The sequence below is a fragment of the Castor canadensis genome, chromosome 10, assembly GCF_047511655.1.
Source record: "Castor canadensis chromosome 10, mCasCan1.hap1v2, whole genome shotgun sequence".
Classification (NCBI taxonomy): Eukaryota; Metazoa; Chordata; class Mammalia; order Rodentia; family Castoridae; genus Castor; species Castor canadensis.
The window spans coordinates 130,424,005-130,438,660 of NC_133395.1; the positions used below are offsets into that span (position 1 = coordinate 130,424,005).

At 44.9% G+C, this 14,656-nt stretch overlaps 1 protein-coding gene across 3 annotated transcripts in view; it reads right to left on the minus strand.

Annotated features, from left to right (window-relative positions):
• Positions 1–5,603: 5,603 nt before the first annotated feature.
• The window catches only part of Pdzrn3 (PDZ domain containing ring finger 3), a 226,661-nt gene continuing 217,608 nt past the window's right edge, over positions 5,604–14,656 (minus strand). For all 3 annotated transcript variants that reach the window (XM_074044249.1, XM_074044251.1, XM_074044250.1), the window contains 5 exons: positions 12,896–12,994; positions 11,765–11,827; positions 10,120–10,221; positions 8,681–8,797; positions 5,604–8,054 (listed from right to left, as the gene is read on the minus strand). In XM_074044249.1, the coding sequence (XP_073900350.1) occupies positions 6,543–8,054; positions 8,681–8,797; positions 10,120–10,221; positions 11,765–11,827; positions 12,896–12,994 (1,893 nt within the window). In that variant the 3' untranslated portion in view covers positions 5,604–6,542. The remainder of the gene's footprint in view (positions 8,055–8,680; positions 8,798–10,119; positions 10,222–11,764; positions 11,828–12,895; positions 12,995–14,656) is intronic.

The following is a 14,656-nucleotide window of genomic DNA, read 5'->3' on the forward strand; positions in this document are numbered from 1 at the left end:
GACATTAGTAAGGAGGGGCTGAAACAGGAGGGTGGATGGACTAAAAATAGAAACAAAGGCTGGGTCAAAAAAAAAGGAGCCAAAAAATTCAGCAGCTGATTTTAAAAGCTGGCCAAATAGAAGTCTTCTTCAAGATGACTTTTATCAAAATGTTGGTGGCAGAGAGTCCTGAGGCTGAGTGTGCCCATATGCTTACAGTAACAGGGTCCTGCTATGAAGGCATGGGTCCCTTGGAGGCGGTTCTCAGAGGACCATTTCCACCAGAACCCAATCGACTTCATCCGTAAGGCTCAGCTCTGAATCTCTACACACTGCTTTGCTTTCTTTGTTCAGCATTTGCAAATCCCACATTCCATGTCTGAAACTCCTGCTTTGAAGAAAATGGGAAAGCTGAAATTCTAATTAGGAATGTATTTAGCCCCTCTCTGATACCTGGGCTTCCAGTGTATTGGGTCCGTGAAACCACTTTATGGTGGCAGCATTCACTGCCTTTGGAGCCTGGTGGCCTCTGCTTACAAGGCTTTGGAGATTATTGGTGGAGGAAGACCTGATTGGGAGGCAGCAGGGGTTGCCAGACGCCCCTTCACTGTGGAGTCACCCCCATTACTGTACACAGCAAGGCACTATTCAGGAGACGTGTTCCAGGGTAGACAATCAGACGGTGTGTGGCACTAAAGGCACTTAAATTGGTTCTTTCATTATGCATTCAGTGGGTCACCTTATCAGAACAGGTCTCTGGGGCAGCATAAGAGATGGCAGGGAGAGCCTGGGCTGGGGAGGAGGGGGTGAGGTGGGCTTCTATGCTGTTGAGCTGTGTTTCATGGAGAACACAGTCCTGGATGGGGCAGAAGGATTTTCCAGTGGTCTGCTTGGCTGACTTTGTGCAGCACAACCCACTTGAAGCTTGCTCAGTCTGATGTCTCCTGGGGCTTAGAAGCAGGCAGCAACCTGGTTATAAAGAGATTTAGCACAGAGATGGAAAAAGGCAGAGCACAACATGGTCGCCCTGTTACCTGCCAGAAGGCCTCTGCTGAAAATCGGAGCCTCACACAGGGTGGGAATCCATAAGTTCCCTCCTCACACCCCTATCTTGGAGAGGCTGCCTCCCTGCACAGTGATTAAGAGGGATCAGAAACAAGTGGCATCACTTCCCACGCCCCAGCTCCATGCCAGTTGGTTACTTCTCTATGCCTTCTTTGTTTAGAGAGAGGCTATATAAGGATAATATCCCACTCTTTATGGTTAAGGGGGTTACTGCATACAGGACAGTTAGCATAATTTCTAGTACATATTAGGTGCTCAATAAGTGCTGGCTGTATCAAATGGGTATTTATGGTCAAGTAGAGACTTTGCTCCGTCCAACATGCCCCCTCATTTTACACAAAATCCTCTCTCTTCTTTCCTTCATTGCCTTCTGATATCAAGTCATATTGACTGCCTTTTTCTGGTTCCAATAACTCATGTCTTTTCTACCTCAGGACCTTTGTATATGCTGTTCCTCTGCACGGAATATACCCGTTGTCTTTGTCTAGTTAATTTCCGTTTACCTCAACTCAGCCATAAATATTTCAGGAGACTCTCTCTGATCTGTGACTTTGGCCCTCTGACTGTCCCCACATCAATCTTGTTGGCATTTTATAAGCATTTGTGTGATGATTGTGTTACTGTTTTCTTTCCCACTAGACTTTAAGCTTTGGGAAAAGTCTCCAATGCTCGAAGCCAAGTGTGCACATGGGAACTCCTTGCTGGAGGAATCTTCTGGCTTCTGACATAGCTCCTGCTAGCACAGGGGTGGCCAAGATTCCTTAGAACCACATTAAACCTGTCCCACCGGGGACAGCACCTGAAGAAAAGAGGTCTAAACACACACAGTTTACACTTGGTTTATTTTTGAGAAACTTTGATGAGGTCTAGGGAGTGCTATTTGGTGTTTGAGGGTTTTAGCAACTCTGGTGAGCAAGTTTAAATCTGCAGTAGCACCATTTTTCATTTTTGAGTGATGCTGGGTGCACTGAAGTCAGCCTTCTACCACTGGACAGGGAACCATGTTCCAGGCAAATCACAGGTCCACACAAACTGTGACCTTTCAGGATAAGTTGCAAGTAGAAGCTAAAGAAAAATGGGTCATTTAAACAGAAAAACCTACCTGAACGAAACCCCAATAACCACACTCTGTTCTATAATCACTTAAGGGAACGCACGTTTAATCAAAAGCGAAGACTTCAGCATTTGCTGGGAGAATTCTTGCATCTTACCTCGTTTTTTAGTGATGTCTTTTTAATTAGTGGATGTGGCATAGAAATCCTCAAATGCTAAAACAATTGAGAAACAAAAGTGGGAGTTGCAATTGCTTAAGGCAGAGCTGGCTTCGCTTTCTTGGTTCTGGGCAATTTTGCTAACCAGTACCCTGTAACCTACTTGTGAAGGCTGGAAGTCGATGATTATTTGGTAAATTTTCTTAAGTTCTTAATCCTCCTTTGCCCTCCAAGCAGTATTCCACAGGTGACACGCAGTCCTCCCACCTCATGTTTGTGGTTCTTGCTGCTTGGGATCTCCTGTTTTCATTTGAAAGATAAAAAGCTGAATTTGTGCCCCATGTTGCTGTTTGAACACAGTGTCGCATGCTTTTGTCAGGGGAGTTAGAATATGGTTGATTTAGAACTTGAAGGGCACTCAGTGCAATGCCTGTCACTCTGAAGCAATTTCTTTTAGTCTAATCATGAGTGTTACAAATACTGGGATTGCTTCTTGAGGAGAGGGTGGAGGACCAGTGGTGAGAGGGAGAAGTTTGGCTTTGCATGCTGCAGGTTCAAATCACATCTCTGCATTAGTTGGGCAAAGTTCTTATGCAAACAATGCAAAGTCTACATTGTTGATGGAGCCTCTGGCCTTGAAGAATTGAACAGGAACTGGAAAGGTGATGCGGTTAAGTGTTACCATCTATATCTGTGTCTCTCAAGAGAAGTACAATGTGAGCTGTGTATGAAATTTTTCTAGTATCTAAGTTACAAAGTAAAAAAATTAAAATTAAGAATTTAACCCAACGTATGCAAAACATTTCAATGTGCAGAAAATTACTGCAATATTTTGTATTATTTTTAAAAATGAAGTCTTTGAAATCTGTTTTTTTTTTCCAGACTATTTCTATTTAGACTAACCAGTTTTCATTTCTTTGTAGTGCCAGGTGTCAAGCCCATGTTGGACTAACCATATTTTAAGTGTTTAAGGCCAGATGTGACCAGGGGCTACTACAATGGACAGTGTAGCTCTAGACAGTCACGTCTCATTTCTTTCCCTTTGTAGTCTAGAAATAGTTTAAACCAGAGTCATCCAGCCAGTAGAGTGGCTGCTGTAGAGACTTGAGAATCTACACTCGTATTTTGTGAATCTGTTTAGCTGTGAGCAAAACCATTGGCACAATGCCTGCAAGATGATAGGTATTAGTGACCAGTTGACTTTTAATAACCTCAAACAATAGTTCTAATAAGAAAAACGTATTCTTTGATATTAAAAGTGGGCACTCAAATCAAATAGTGCTATAAAATGCAACCTGCAAAAGTTTGGGAGATAAACCCACAAAGGTATCACATTTAGTTGGTCTAAACTTGGAGTTGTTACAAGTAGAAAGAGTCCATGAGTGGACTTTGGGGTGTGTGTGAAGCCTCCTAAATTATACATAACTTATGTGTTACATATTATCAGTATATTTTTTGTCTGCAGAGAGAATCCATAGCTTTCATGACATTCTTAACTAGGCCTAACAAATAAAATACTGGCAGCAGGGTTTGTAGAAAGGCCTGCAGGTGACAGTAGATGCTATACCACAAAGAATATAGGGTTGTACCTTAATGGCTTTTGAAGCTACAAATTACCTCCTCACCATTAGCTAGGAAAGTCCGTCAACTCCATCACCAGCTCAGAAATGCTTGCAGTATGGACACTTGGGAGCACAGGCTTGTGGAAGAAATGGCAGATTCATGTTTCTGGCTTATGCTCTGTCTGAGGCATCCATTGGTGAAAGCACGTATGTTTGGTTGAGGGCACAGGACTGAAGACACTGAAGTTGACTGTCCATGAGCGCTACCTCTCCTGTGTGAATGGGCTGATGGATAAGAGATGTGTGCGCCAAGTGTTGGTTCCAAATTCCAGGCCCAGGTTGGTTATTAATGAGGAGCTTTGCATTTCTCTGCCTTCTCCAATCTTCTGCTAATTGACAAGAGTGATTTTCTTAGGTCTCTTCTAACTTTTTAAAAGCTGACTTGCTATTGAGAAATCTCAGATTACATTGCAACTTAGAATGAACCATAGGTAGATAGGTGATGAAGTGATTTGAAAAATAAGTTGGAATCAAAGGATCTAGAATTGAATTTGAATGTTTGAATGCTACATCTGTCTACCTCTCAGGTTGACCCCTGAGACCACAGGCACTCAGGGAGCCCAGATCAGAAGTCCCTCCTTGATTCTGGTACCTCACAACTGTTTAGGTTGATGCTCTGTGTTCTGGCGGCCATGTTGCCTTGAGAACACACAAAGGGAGGAAAGTTATCTCCCCACAGAACAAGGCTTCTATATGCCTTATAGCAGTTTATACTCATCTGACTGGTCGTGTTCTCTGTCCAACATTAACTAGAAAGACAGCAAGAGTATTTCTAGGCAAGAGTGCTGGGGATGGGAAGCTTCTTTTAGGAGTTGAGGATTCAATTGTGTCTCAGAATTTGAATTTGGAGACTACTGTGACACCATGGCCCTAATAGTCCTCTCTGCACAAACTTCACCTTAGAGAGTTGATTAGAATTATGCAGATGTAATGAGCAGTGCCTGCTTCTGTGAGAGGTAATGAAGAGAGATCTTAATAGAGAGGAATAAGCATCTCAGTGTTTTATTTTCATTAAGTTATTTTATTACAAGTGTAATTAGTCATTAGTCTTATGATGCTGGGACCAAAAGAGGAATCTGGGTTCCACAGGTCTGTGGGAAGAAACTGATGTCTGAGACGTTGAAAATACCTTGCCATTTCAATCAAAATTTCAATTAAATCAGTGAGTCAACCAGATGTCTGGCATCATGGCAAGTGAAAATGAGAACCTTCCTAATCTTATCTTTATTGTCATTTTTCAGTAGGTATCATAGCTGAAATTGGTGTAAACAGTGTAATTAGGGAATGTTTTGTAGCAAATTCTTCACTTAGGAATCTGGTGAGTGTGGTAGCCTGAAAGAGACCAGGCTTGAAGCCCATCCATTTGGTGACCCCCATAATTCTATGCAAACATCATCTTATTTGCAGGCATGTCACAGAAATGGAAAGCTAGATCCAGCCATTCAGAGTTGCTAGTTACTACTGACCACCAGTGATCTCTGCAATAAACCAAAGACACATGACCTTGACTGATAAACTTGCTCATTACCATTCTTATTTATAGGATACCGAGCCAGGCTGAAGCCTTCTGAGTTGGCTGTCAGAATACAAGCTCACATGCTGTATTGGATTCCTTATTCTCTGCTGGTAGAACTTGGTTTTACATCTGTTACTGGGTTGAAGGAATCAGATGGTCTGAAAGATTTAAATACTTTCGAGGTAACAGGTAATACAACCAAGGAAGAAATTCAACACTGCAAAAGGCTTTTATTTTATAAGTACCACGGCAAAATGAGGAATCACATCAAAACATATCAAATAGAAAATAATAATTTATTTTAACTTCATTTTTACTTAATGTTTGTTTGTAACTAATCGTGATTTCATGAACTTGCCTGGATAAGTCTGTGCCTTCAAATCTACAAAGCAAAGGCTTACTACAATGAGCACTTAAAATTCCACAAACTGACTCCATCTGACACTTTCCTGTACATGCAAAATTTTCCCACAGGCCGCAACTTTGCAAACATGCTTTAAACTTCCCTAAAGCTGCATGGAATTTTGCTTTCTGTTAAAACTGTTACACTCTCTTGGGAACCTTAACCAGAAAAAATGTTCTACTGTATCTTCCAACTCTAAACACTGCTGGTTTGGTTATGTGTATTAAATTGTTAGCCACAGAGTTTGTTGGTTTTGAGTTGAACCTTGACCCACGTCATATATTAAAGATCACAAGGTATGAAACACATTCAGCAAAGTAACATTATAAAATAGAGTTGCGTTAAAAATACATAGTGGACGTTGTATTTGTGTTTTAGGCAGGAAAAAAAGCGTGTTTAACTTTTTTTTTATATGAATATAGTTTAAACAAATTATTCTGTGAAAGTATGCTTAGTAAAAGATCTTTTTGAAATTTAAACACTTTATGTAAAAGGTAGCAAGTAAAAAAGTACCGTTGCTGTTTGAAAAAAAGCTGTTTCATATTGCCTTCCAAAACAGTAAGGGTGTGTTTTACCTCCACTTAACACAGAGCTACGACACCCAAAGTTGGAGGGATGGCAAATTTGGACTATAAACATGATGGCCGTGTTTATCTTATATACAAAAACTTGCCGCATTGAACGAGGCAGGAATCTCTACCCCAACGGTAGTGGTCTCTCTTATGTACATAGCGCACAAGTGAAAATTATACAGTCGTCACCGACAAGAAGGAATTGTATACTCTAGTGCCGTCGGGAGATTTTGTGCCGTGTGTTAAGAGTTCCTGGATGGTCATCCAGTTATCAAAGATCTTTTTGTTCCTCTTCTTCATCATCTTCTTGTGGCTCAGTTCCAGGATATTCATTTCCTTGCGCTCGTCGGCGCCTTGCTGCTCCTTCAGACAATCCAGCCGGCTCTGCATCATGAACTCGCGCCTGCGCCTCTGCTCCTTGGCCTTGACCAGGTGCTGCTTGCGCTCCTCCTTGCTCCAGTAGCGCCCCATCTTCATCTCGCTCACGGCATCGTCGTCCGTGGTCATGCCGCTGCGCTCCTCGCGGATCTTGAGCGCGCGCTCGCGCAGCAGGCGGTCGCGCACGGGCCTCTTGGTGATGTAGCGCGTGCCGTCGCTGCGGATCTTCACCTTCCACTCCATCCTGGGTTCCGCGGCGCTGGAGGAGCTGAGGTCCTTGCACATGCTCACCAGGCTCATCTGGCTCTGCGCGTACTCCACGGCCGACTTCTGCTGGATGAGCTGCATGTAGCTCTGGTAGTGCTGTGCGTGGGCCGGGATGTGCGCGTGTTTGTAGGGCGAGTGCGGGTATGCCAGGTAGGCGCCCAGCTTGGGGCTGCCCGTGGGGCTGCGGCTGCCCTCGCTGGCGCGGCGCTCCTTGCTCTCCAGGGCCTGGCTGGGGTCCAGCTCCTTGGCCCCAGGGCTGTAGCTTGGGGGGGCGACCTCGGGGTCTTCGGTGATGGCCAGCAGGTTCTTGGGGGACGGCCCACCCTCGGCCACCCTCCGGAGCGAGTTGTCCGGGGAGATCTCCAGCGTGAGCGGGGTGCTGCGGCAGCTCTCGCCCGTGTTGTAGGCGCTCGAGCTATCCTTGTCGGACTTCTCGGGCAGCTCGGTGATGTCCGAGAGCTCGTGGCGGCGCACGTCCATGGCCGCCGCGTAGTTGCGGAAGGCGCTGGGGTGCAGCACCCAGGCCTCGCGACACTGCTCCTTGAGCTGCTGCATCTTGTGCGCGCGCACGATGCTCAGGCACTCCAGCTCGATGCTGCGCAGCTCCTCGTTGAGCAGCTCCAGCTCCTTGTCCACGCTCTCCGGGTCGCTCTTGCCCGCGTCCAGGGGGCTGCTGGGGTAGTACAGGCTGTAGGGGCTGGCGCTCTTCACCTCGCACTTGAGCTCCAGCAGCTCGCGGAAGCGCTCGCACTCGTCCACGGGGATGCCCAGGTAGTCCATGTCCGTGCAGTCGGCCGAGATGAAGGACTCGTTGCTGAAGGGCAGGTCGCCACTGCCCAGGGTGTCCTGGCTGCAGGTGAGCTTCCTCTGGCCCGCCAGCGGGTTAGAGGAGGCTGTGGCGTCGTCACCGTTGTTCTCCTGCTCTGAGCTCTCGTCATTGCGGGTGCTCTCGTCGGTCCGCCCCACACCACTGTCCTTCTCGTGCTGGTTGGACAAGATGGTGGCTGTGTCTGTGGTCCCTCCATCTTCCTCGTGCTTCTTCTACACAAAGTGCAAAAAGAACAAGCGGTCATGGTGAGGGCAGCCTAAGGAGCAGGAGCCTCCTCTTGCCTTTCTCTGCAGGGCAAATGTTTCAGAGTGGGCAGGCTGTGTTTGTCTAGCATCTCATATTAGGACTTGGTCAGGCACCTAAGAATTGGCCAGCCCTCCCTCCCTGTGTCTAGGCCACTCACCCTCGTTCTCATCTGTAAAATGGGGACAATAGTATGTATCTATCTCAATGAGTGGGTCTAACTCTTAAATGACTCACTGTGGATAGGAACCACTACGCGAGTAGTTGTGGCTCTGAGTCTGGCAGTAGCATAGGACAGAGCTGGAGGGTTCTGGACAACTCAGGTTAAACACAGGGAGTTGTTTAATGTTCTGTGTGAACAAGAGCACGTTTTCCTAATATCAGAAGGTCACGTGCCTTGCCATTATTGCTCAGCCTTAAAAGCTGGGTCAGAGAGCATACCAGCTTGCATTTCCCTCTTGCAAACAGAAAAGCACTTAAGAGGCTCTCCTGCCATCTTCAAGGGGAGTGGGTTTCTGATAGTCCTTAGCATCTTGAAGGGAGCTGTTTTCCTGACGCTCTGTTTGTTGGGGGGTGGGGACTTCAGGGGTGTTACCTGCTGGAACACGCTAGCTGTGAACTGCATGGCCTGGTGGTGCTGCTCCTCCAGCATGTCCATGTGCAGCTCATCCAGAAAGTCGTTCCTGTCATCATCCATCCAACCTTCATCCAGCTGGGGACAAAAGTGACCAACAGTGCCTTAAGGATTTTCTCTCTCTCAAGGAAAGACATTTCTGGGGCTCCCTCCAGGAGTCATCAAAAAGCAAGATGCCTGCAAAACTACCGCATCCTCACACAGACAGTCCTTACACAGAAGAGACTCTGATCCTACACCATACCTGGGAAGGCTCCAGTGCTCACTTTTATTTATTTTTTATCAGGGTGGCACGTTTTTCATGTACACCAGGTACTTTTGGTAAAGAAGGCCACTGTAGGAGGGTTAGGTGCATGGAGCCATGCCTCGTGCTGACTGGCACCTGTGTAAGTTTACTGATAATTTGGAAAGGGTTCTTTGTCGCTGGTTGGTGTGGGCAGGGATTATCATTGCGCCTTTATCCTTTTTCCTTTTAGAAGAGCATGGGAGTTGGTCATCTATAATTCACAGTCCCACCATCTGTTTTTGTTTTCTTAATGAAAAGATTAAATGGAACACAACCATGACCGTTTGTTATGCATCCTCGATGGCTGCTTTGAGGCTTCGATGGCAGACTGTAGCAATTGCCATGGAGATTATATGGCCACCCAAGTCAAATAAATATTATCTGGCCTTTAAGAAAAAGTTACGTGATTTTGGGTGATTACAAGGTTGTGACGCTGCCATCTGCATTAAATCAGACACCCTCTATGTCACTGCCCCTGGACTGTTTTGCCAGAGGTACTGCCCACTTTTTGAGCGACTATCAGTAGTAAGTGAAGAGAGCCACCACCAGGTCCACATTCACAATGGCTTCTGTGGAAGGAGGGGGTTTCTGGATCAGCTTACTTGGGCCTGAATTCCTCTGAAACCTGTCACTCAGAATCTACATTCTCTGGTTAATGTTAGAACCCCAAGAACATCAGTGTCCCAGAAAGGCTGACTGATAGGAAGTGTGCTCTGTGCAGGACTGGACAATGATGACGTGATCACTGAACGTCCATTCATATCTATCAATCAATGTTTCTTTCCTTTTTGGAAGACCTATTTCCCCACACTCTGTAAATGGGGTATGCACAGATCCAGGCTGGTGCATTTGTCAGGCCTGGGGACATCAGACAACTTAAGGTCCCTACTTTACTGAGCATGCTGTGCACACACTGTAGAATGAAGGGGGCGTGTCAGCAGCCTCAAATAGGTAAATCATAAAATACATTCTAAACCACAGGAAGTTCAATTACCTTCCCAGGGTGCGAAGCACCTTCAAGCTCTGACTCCAAACCGGGCACTGTTCTGAAAGATGGGAGTTTTGGTTTCGAAATAAATACAAACCCGGTTTCATCTGCAGGAAGCTGACTCACCTGGAGCTCAGGCCTTGCAATCAACAATGAAAAATTCTTGTTTTCTTCACTGGTCAGAAGAGCCACGGCCTCTTCCCGGTTCTGTACTTCTATCCCGTTAATCTAAAAACAACATGGGTATGAGTAGACAATTGCGTGATTAGATCGTCCAAAAGCATTCTGTCTTATTTTAGGTCTGCGTTTGTTACCCACTCACAGTTGGAACATGGACCTTCCGGGTTGCTTGGGGAAGGAAAGACCTTGCAGCTTCTCTGCGCTATGACAGAGCATCCACAGGTGTAACAAATGGGGCAACTATGATGTGGAAGAATCTAGAAGTTGACTTGATTAAAAAGTTCTGCTGTGTAGAGGGCACAACTGAGCACTTTAACCTGACCCCACATTTAGGCAGGAGGATAAGTGGAGCATAGGGAAGAATCATTACTGATATGGGAGAAAAGGCAGCAGTGGGTCTGAAAATGTTAGGGAGGTGGAGAGCAGAGACGGGAATGGAATTACATGTGGTGTTCTGTGTCCTGCTTGACACTTCAGGGTGTGACTCTTGACAAGCTTTTGCTGGGATTTCTGCTTGCATGTCTTAGCCCCAGGGGTGCTGTTCCTCCAAGTAACATCACAATGGTTCCACTTCGGGAAGCAAGGCTCTCACCTCTTCACCACCTCATGCCAAGGCACCAAGAGGTAGCAAAAGGGGAGATTTCACTGGATGGCGTGACCAACCCTGAAATACCCAGGGGGAAATGGGGCTCCTCTTCCTCCTTCCTTCTCAGGGGTCAAGGTTAATAGAAAACTGTAGCAACCTAGAAAAGGAGGTGTGCTGGGGATTCTGACTCTTTGGTAGTGGAGGTCCCTTTCCTAGGGAAGAAGCCTCAGCAATTGAGGTTGTGGCTAAAGACTGGGGAAGCAGAAAGAAATTTACATGGTGTGTATGTAATGAGCAAAAGAAACCCAGTGGATTAGAAATAAGATATACTGAAAAGAGGCAGAAAGCTAATTCTTGTGAGTGGAACATAATGAAACCTAGAATCTCAATTTCTGATATTAAAAAAGACTGCAAGAGAAATAAATGGTCTCATGGGACCTAAAAGGAACAGTAGGTTACAAGGTAGAGCTGCCGCCCCAAGATGTGCCGACAGTACTGTGAAATGTTGAGTCCTGAAATGGAAGATGTCTCAATCAGTTTTGCTAAATTTGTCAAGACAAGAGCCACCTTGAAGTGCTCGGTCCAAAATTAATCTTTCAAAGACACCTAAGGTGAGACTCATCCTGGTTCATAAGCTGCAAACTGTTAGTCTGATTTCAGTGATGCTGGGGCACTGGTCTGTGTCCCACTGGGTCCTCTTTAGATGGGGCAGCCTCTCTGTCCTCACCACACCTTTGGCATCTGCTTTCCCAGTTTGGTTCACTCTTTTATTATTATTGTACTGGGAGTACATTTATAAAAATATATCATAGTTGAATTCACCCCCTCCATCATTCTCCTTTATTCCCCTCCCTCCATTTGCTCACTCTTTTACTTAACTTGCTCCTCACTATACATCACAGTTTGTGGTCCCTGGTTTCTTAAACCTCTCCTGAATTTCCATCTGAACTATTATTTGAATCCTTTTGGTGACAGGCACACCAAGAGACCACTGGTTGGACCTACCTGGATGATTCGGTCTCCTTCTCGAATGCGCCCATCCTTGGCTGCGATGCTGTTAGGGTCAATCTGAAACACACAGCAGACATCTCAGCATGACCTCAGACATGCATGAAAAGAAACAAGAGTGCTTTCCAAAGAGGCCATCCCTATCTTTCTGTTTCGCACAGACATAAACAAGACTTAGGGTTCGTGCATGGGGAGACAAACATGGACCAATCTGCTTCCAAGCCCTTTCAAGGGCCTGCTGTTAGCTCCCCACCCGGCAGCCCTATTATACAGCGTCATGCAAGCTCTGCAGAGCTTGGCAGGGAGCGGGGAGGAGGCAGAGCTGACTCCTGTTGCACACGTAGTAATTAAAATGAAATCAGTAATGCAGAACAGGTTAAAGGGTACCCTTCATTATGTTGACCAGTAACCCTACTTTGATTACCCACTGCCTATATTAAGTTTTGGGGAATAACTTCAGACAGAAAGTCTAATTGAGGCAAGTGGGAATAAGTATGGAAGGGATGTGCTAAAATGTAATAATGCAAAATGCAAAGCTGGGTAGGTGTGGGATATCTGTGGATAGTCATTAAGTGTAGCAGACATAGCTCTTGGTCCAGCCCGGAGAGAGGAATGTTATTTCCTGATGAACAGGGTTTCTGTGCTCGCCAGGAAGGCATGTACTACTGTAGAGTGGCTGTATTGAAATCAGTTGCTTTGACTGCCTTTTCTGTGAAGATTAAAACAGCTTTCATGAATGTATTCTGATCAGTACATATAAATGACTTTTAACTTGTATGAACTGAATGATATGTAGTCTGCCAAAAGGAAGAGAGAGGGATTTAAAAGTGTGATTCCGTCTACCATTCCACTCAATGACCACGAGTTAGGAAATGTTACTTTGCTGTTCCCTCAGGGCTGAACACACAAAACCATGTAAACGGCCCCATTTTATGGTTGGTTTGCGGTTTCAAGGGTAATTTTGCTGTATGTGCTGACATTAGAACTTAACCCCGTGTAAAGATGCAGTTCCGCGGATGTATTGAAGAGGACAAGTCATTTGTCTTTGTCTTCCCAAAGATTTCCACAGGAGCTAGAGTTAGGGTTTCAGGCTTGATGTTGTAATTTTTTAAAAATTAGCATTTGTACCTCACTGATATAAATTCCAATGTCATCCTCGTCGTCTGTCCGGTAGCACACAGTGAGGCCCAGCTTGTCCTGGCTGTTCATTCTGTAGAGGTCCACCTCCTAGACAAAGAAAACATTCCTGGTGAGACTCCGGCAGGCAGTGAGAGCTGGGAGGATGTCAAATGCTTGGAAAATATTTTGTTTAAATGATGAACTGGGTTTCCTTGCATTCGACTGTGTAGAGCCGGTTAACTTACTGAACAAAAAGTGATTATGGACACAGGATCAATGCTCGGGGCATTTCTGACCTTTCAGTCAATATAAAGTCATTTTGAAAATAGTTATTTTATTGATTCTCCCAAAGAAAAATTACCCATATTTTACTCAGCGTCAAGACCTCAGGGGTAGAGCTTTTAAAAAGCATTCTTTCAGTGTCTGCCATGAACGATAATGTTTCCAGATCCCCAGCCATCTAGCTATTTCAGTACAAATGTTTCCAGTGTGTTTGGTGAGGTTATTTCACATTGCGTTCCCTTAATATTCAGTCATAGAACTTGCAAGCAGATTACGCATAAATTGATCCAAGAAAGGAGAGTAATGTGATAGTGTGCAATTAATGTTTTCCACAACAGCTGTGGTATTTACAGTCGAGAAATTAGTTTCAGCCGCTGTTAGTGCAGATTAAGTAAGAAAAAGCAAAGTGAGCCCAAATATGGGACACACGAGGACAGGGAGTGCTATTGTGTTGCCAATTAGTCTGCACTTCAGAATGAAGTCACAACTTTGAAAACCATGGGAGCTTTTGGAGGACACTGTGAGCTCCTGAAAGTGTTAACAGGCCAAGTCAGCAGCCACCCACTCTTCCAATGACTTGTGCATGGTTCTGTAGCCATAAACTATGAGCCTATTTGAAGATCCATCTCATGGAAACTTAGCCAGGCAATTCTTTGCTCTGAATTTTATGTGTCTGCTTGCCAACCAGGAGGGTGGAAGGTACACTGTTCCTGAATCCTTTGACATAATCAATTTTCTTACCACAAATAGATTAGTCATGTGATGAACAATTTGAAATATTTTCACCAGAATTGCTGATAGTTAAATCAATGACCACTCAGCATCCTTACTTAATTTATGTGCTGTCTGTCGCCAACCCTACATGTGGTTGGCAACTAGTACAGGTTGAGCATCCCTAACCTAAAATGCTCCAAAATCTGCAAATTTTTTGAGTGCTTACATAATTCCACAACTGGAAAGTCCTTACAGACCTCATGTGCTAGGTGTATCTCACAACATAGGTGCACTATTATACATATTTACATTTGGGCTATGTGTATAAAGCACATATGAAACATAAGTGAATTTCACGTTCAGCCCCCAGGTACTTCATTATGTATGTGCAAATATGCCAAAATTGAAAGCTCTTTTGGTCACAATCATAATTGTAATATATTCTCTATAAATGCTAACTGCCTGATGCTTTTGCATATGAGAGAAGACGGTTCCACTGCTAAGGTTTCTCCCTGATAGACATGGTTTTCGAAGGCCCCTCCAGAATGGGGTGTGCACCAACAATGCATTTAGCCTCTGACTTCTGTCACAGATTCTCCCGGGAAAGGCTGTCATATCATATTCTCAGTTTGGTTGTATTTGATTTAAATATTGCAAAGGGAAAATTCCATCCTTCACATGGGCAAGTGGTCCAGCCAGGCCTGGCTCTGGTGTGAGACACAGATCATGCATAAGGGAAGGGTGAAGGAAGTACTGACTTTAAGTAGAAAAACT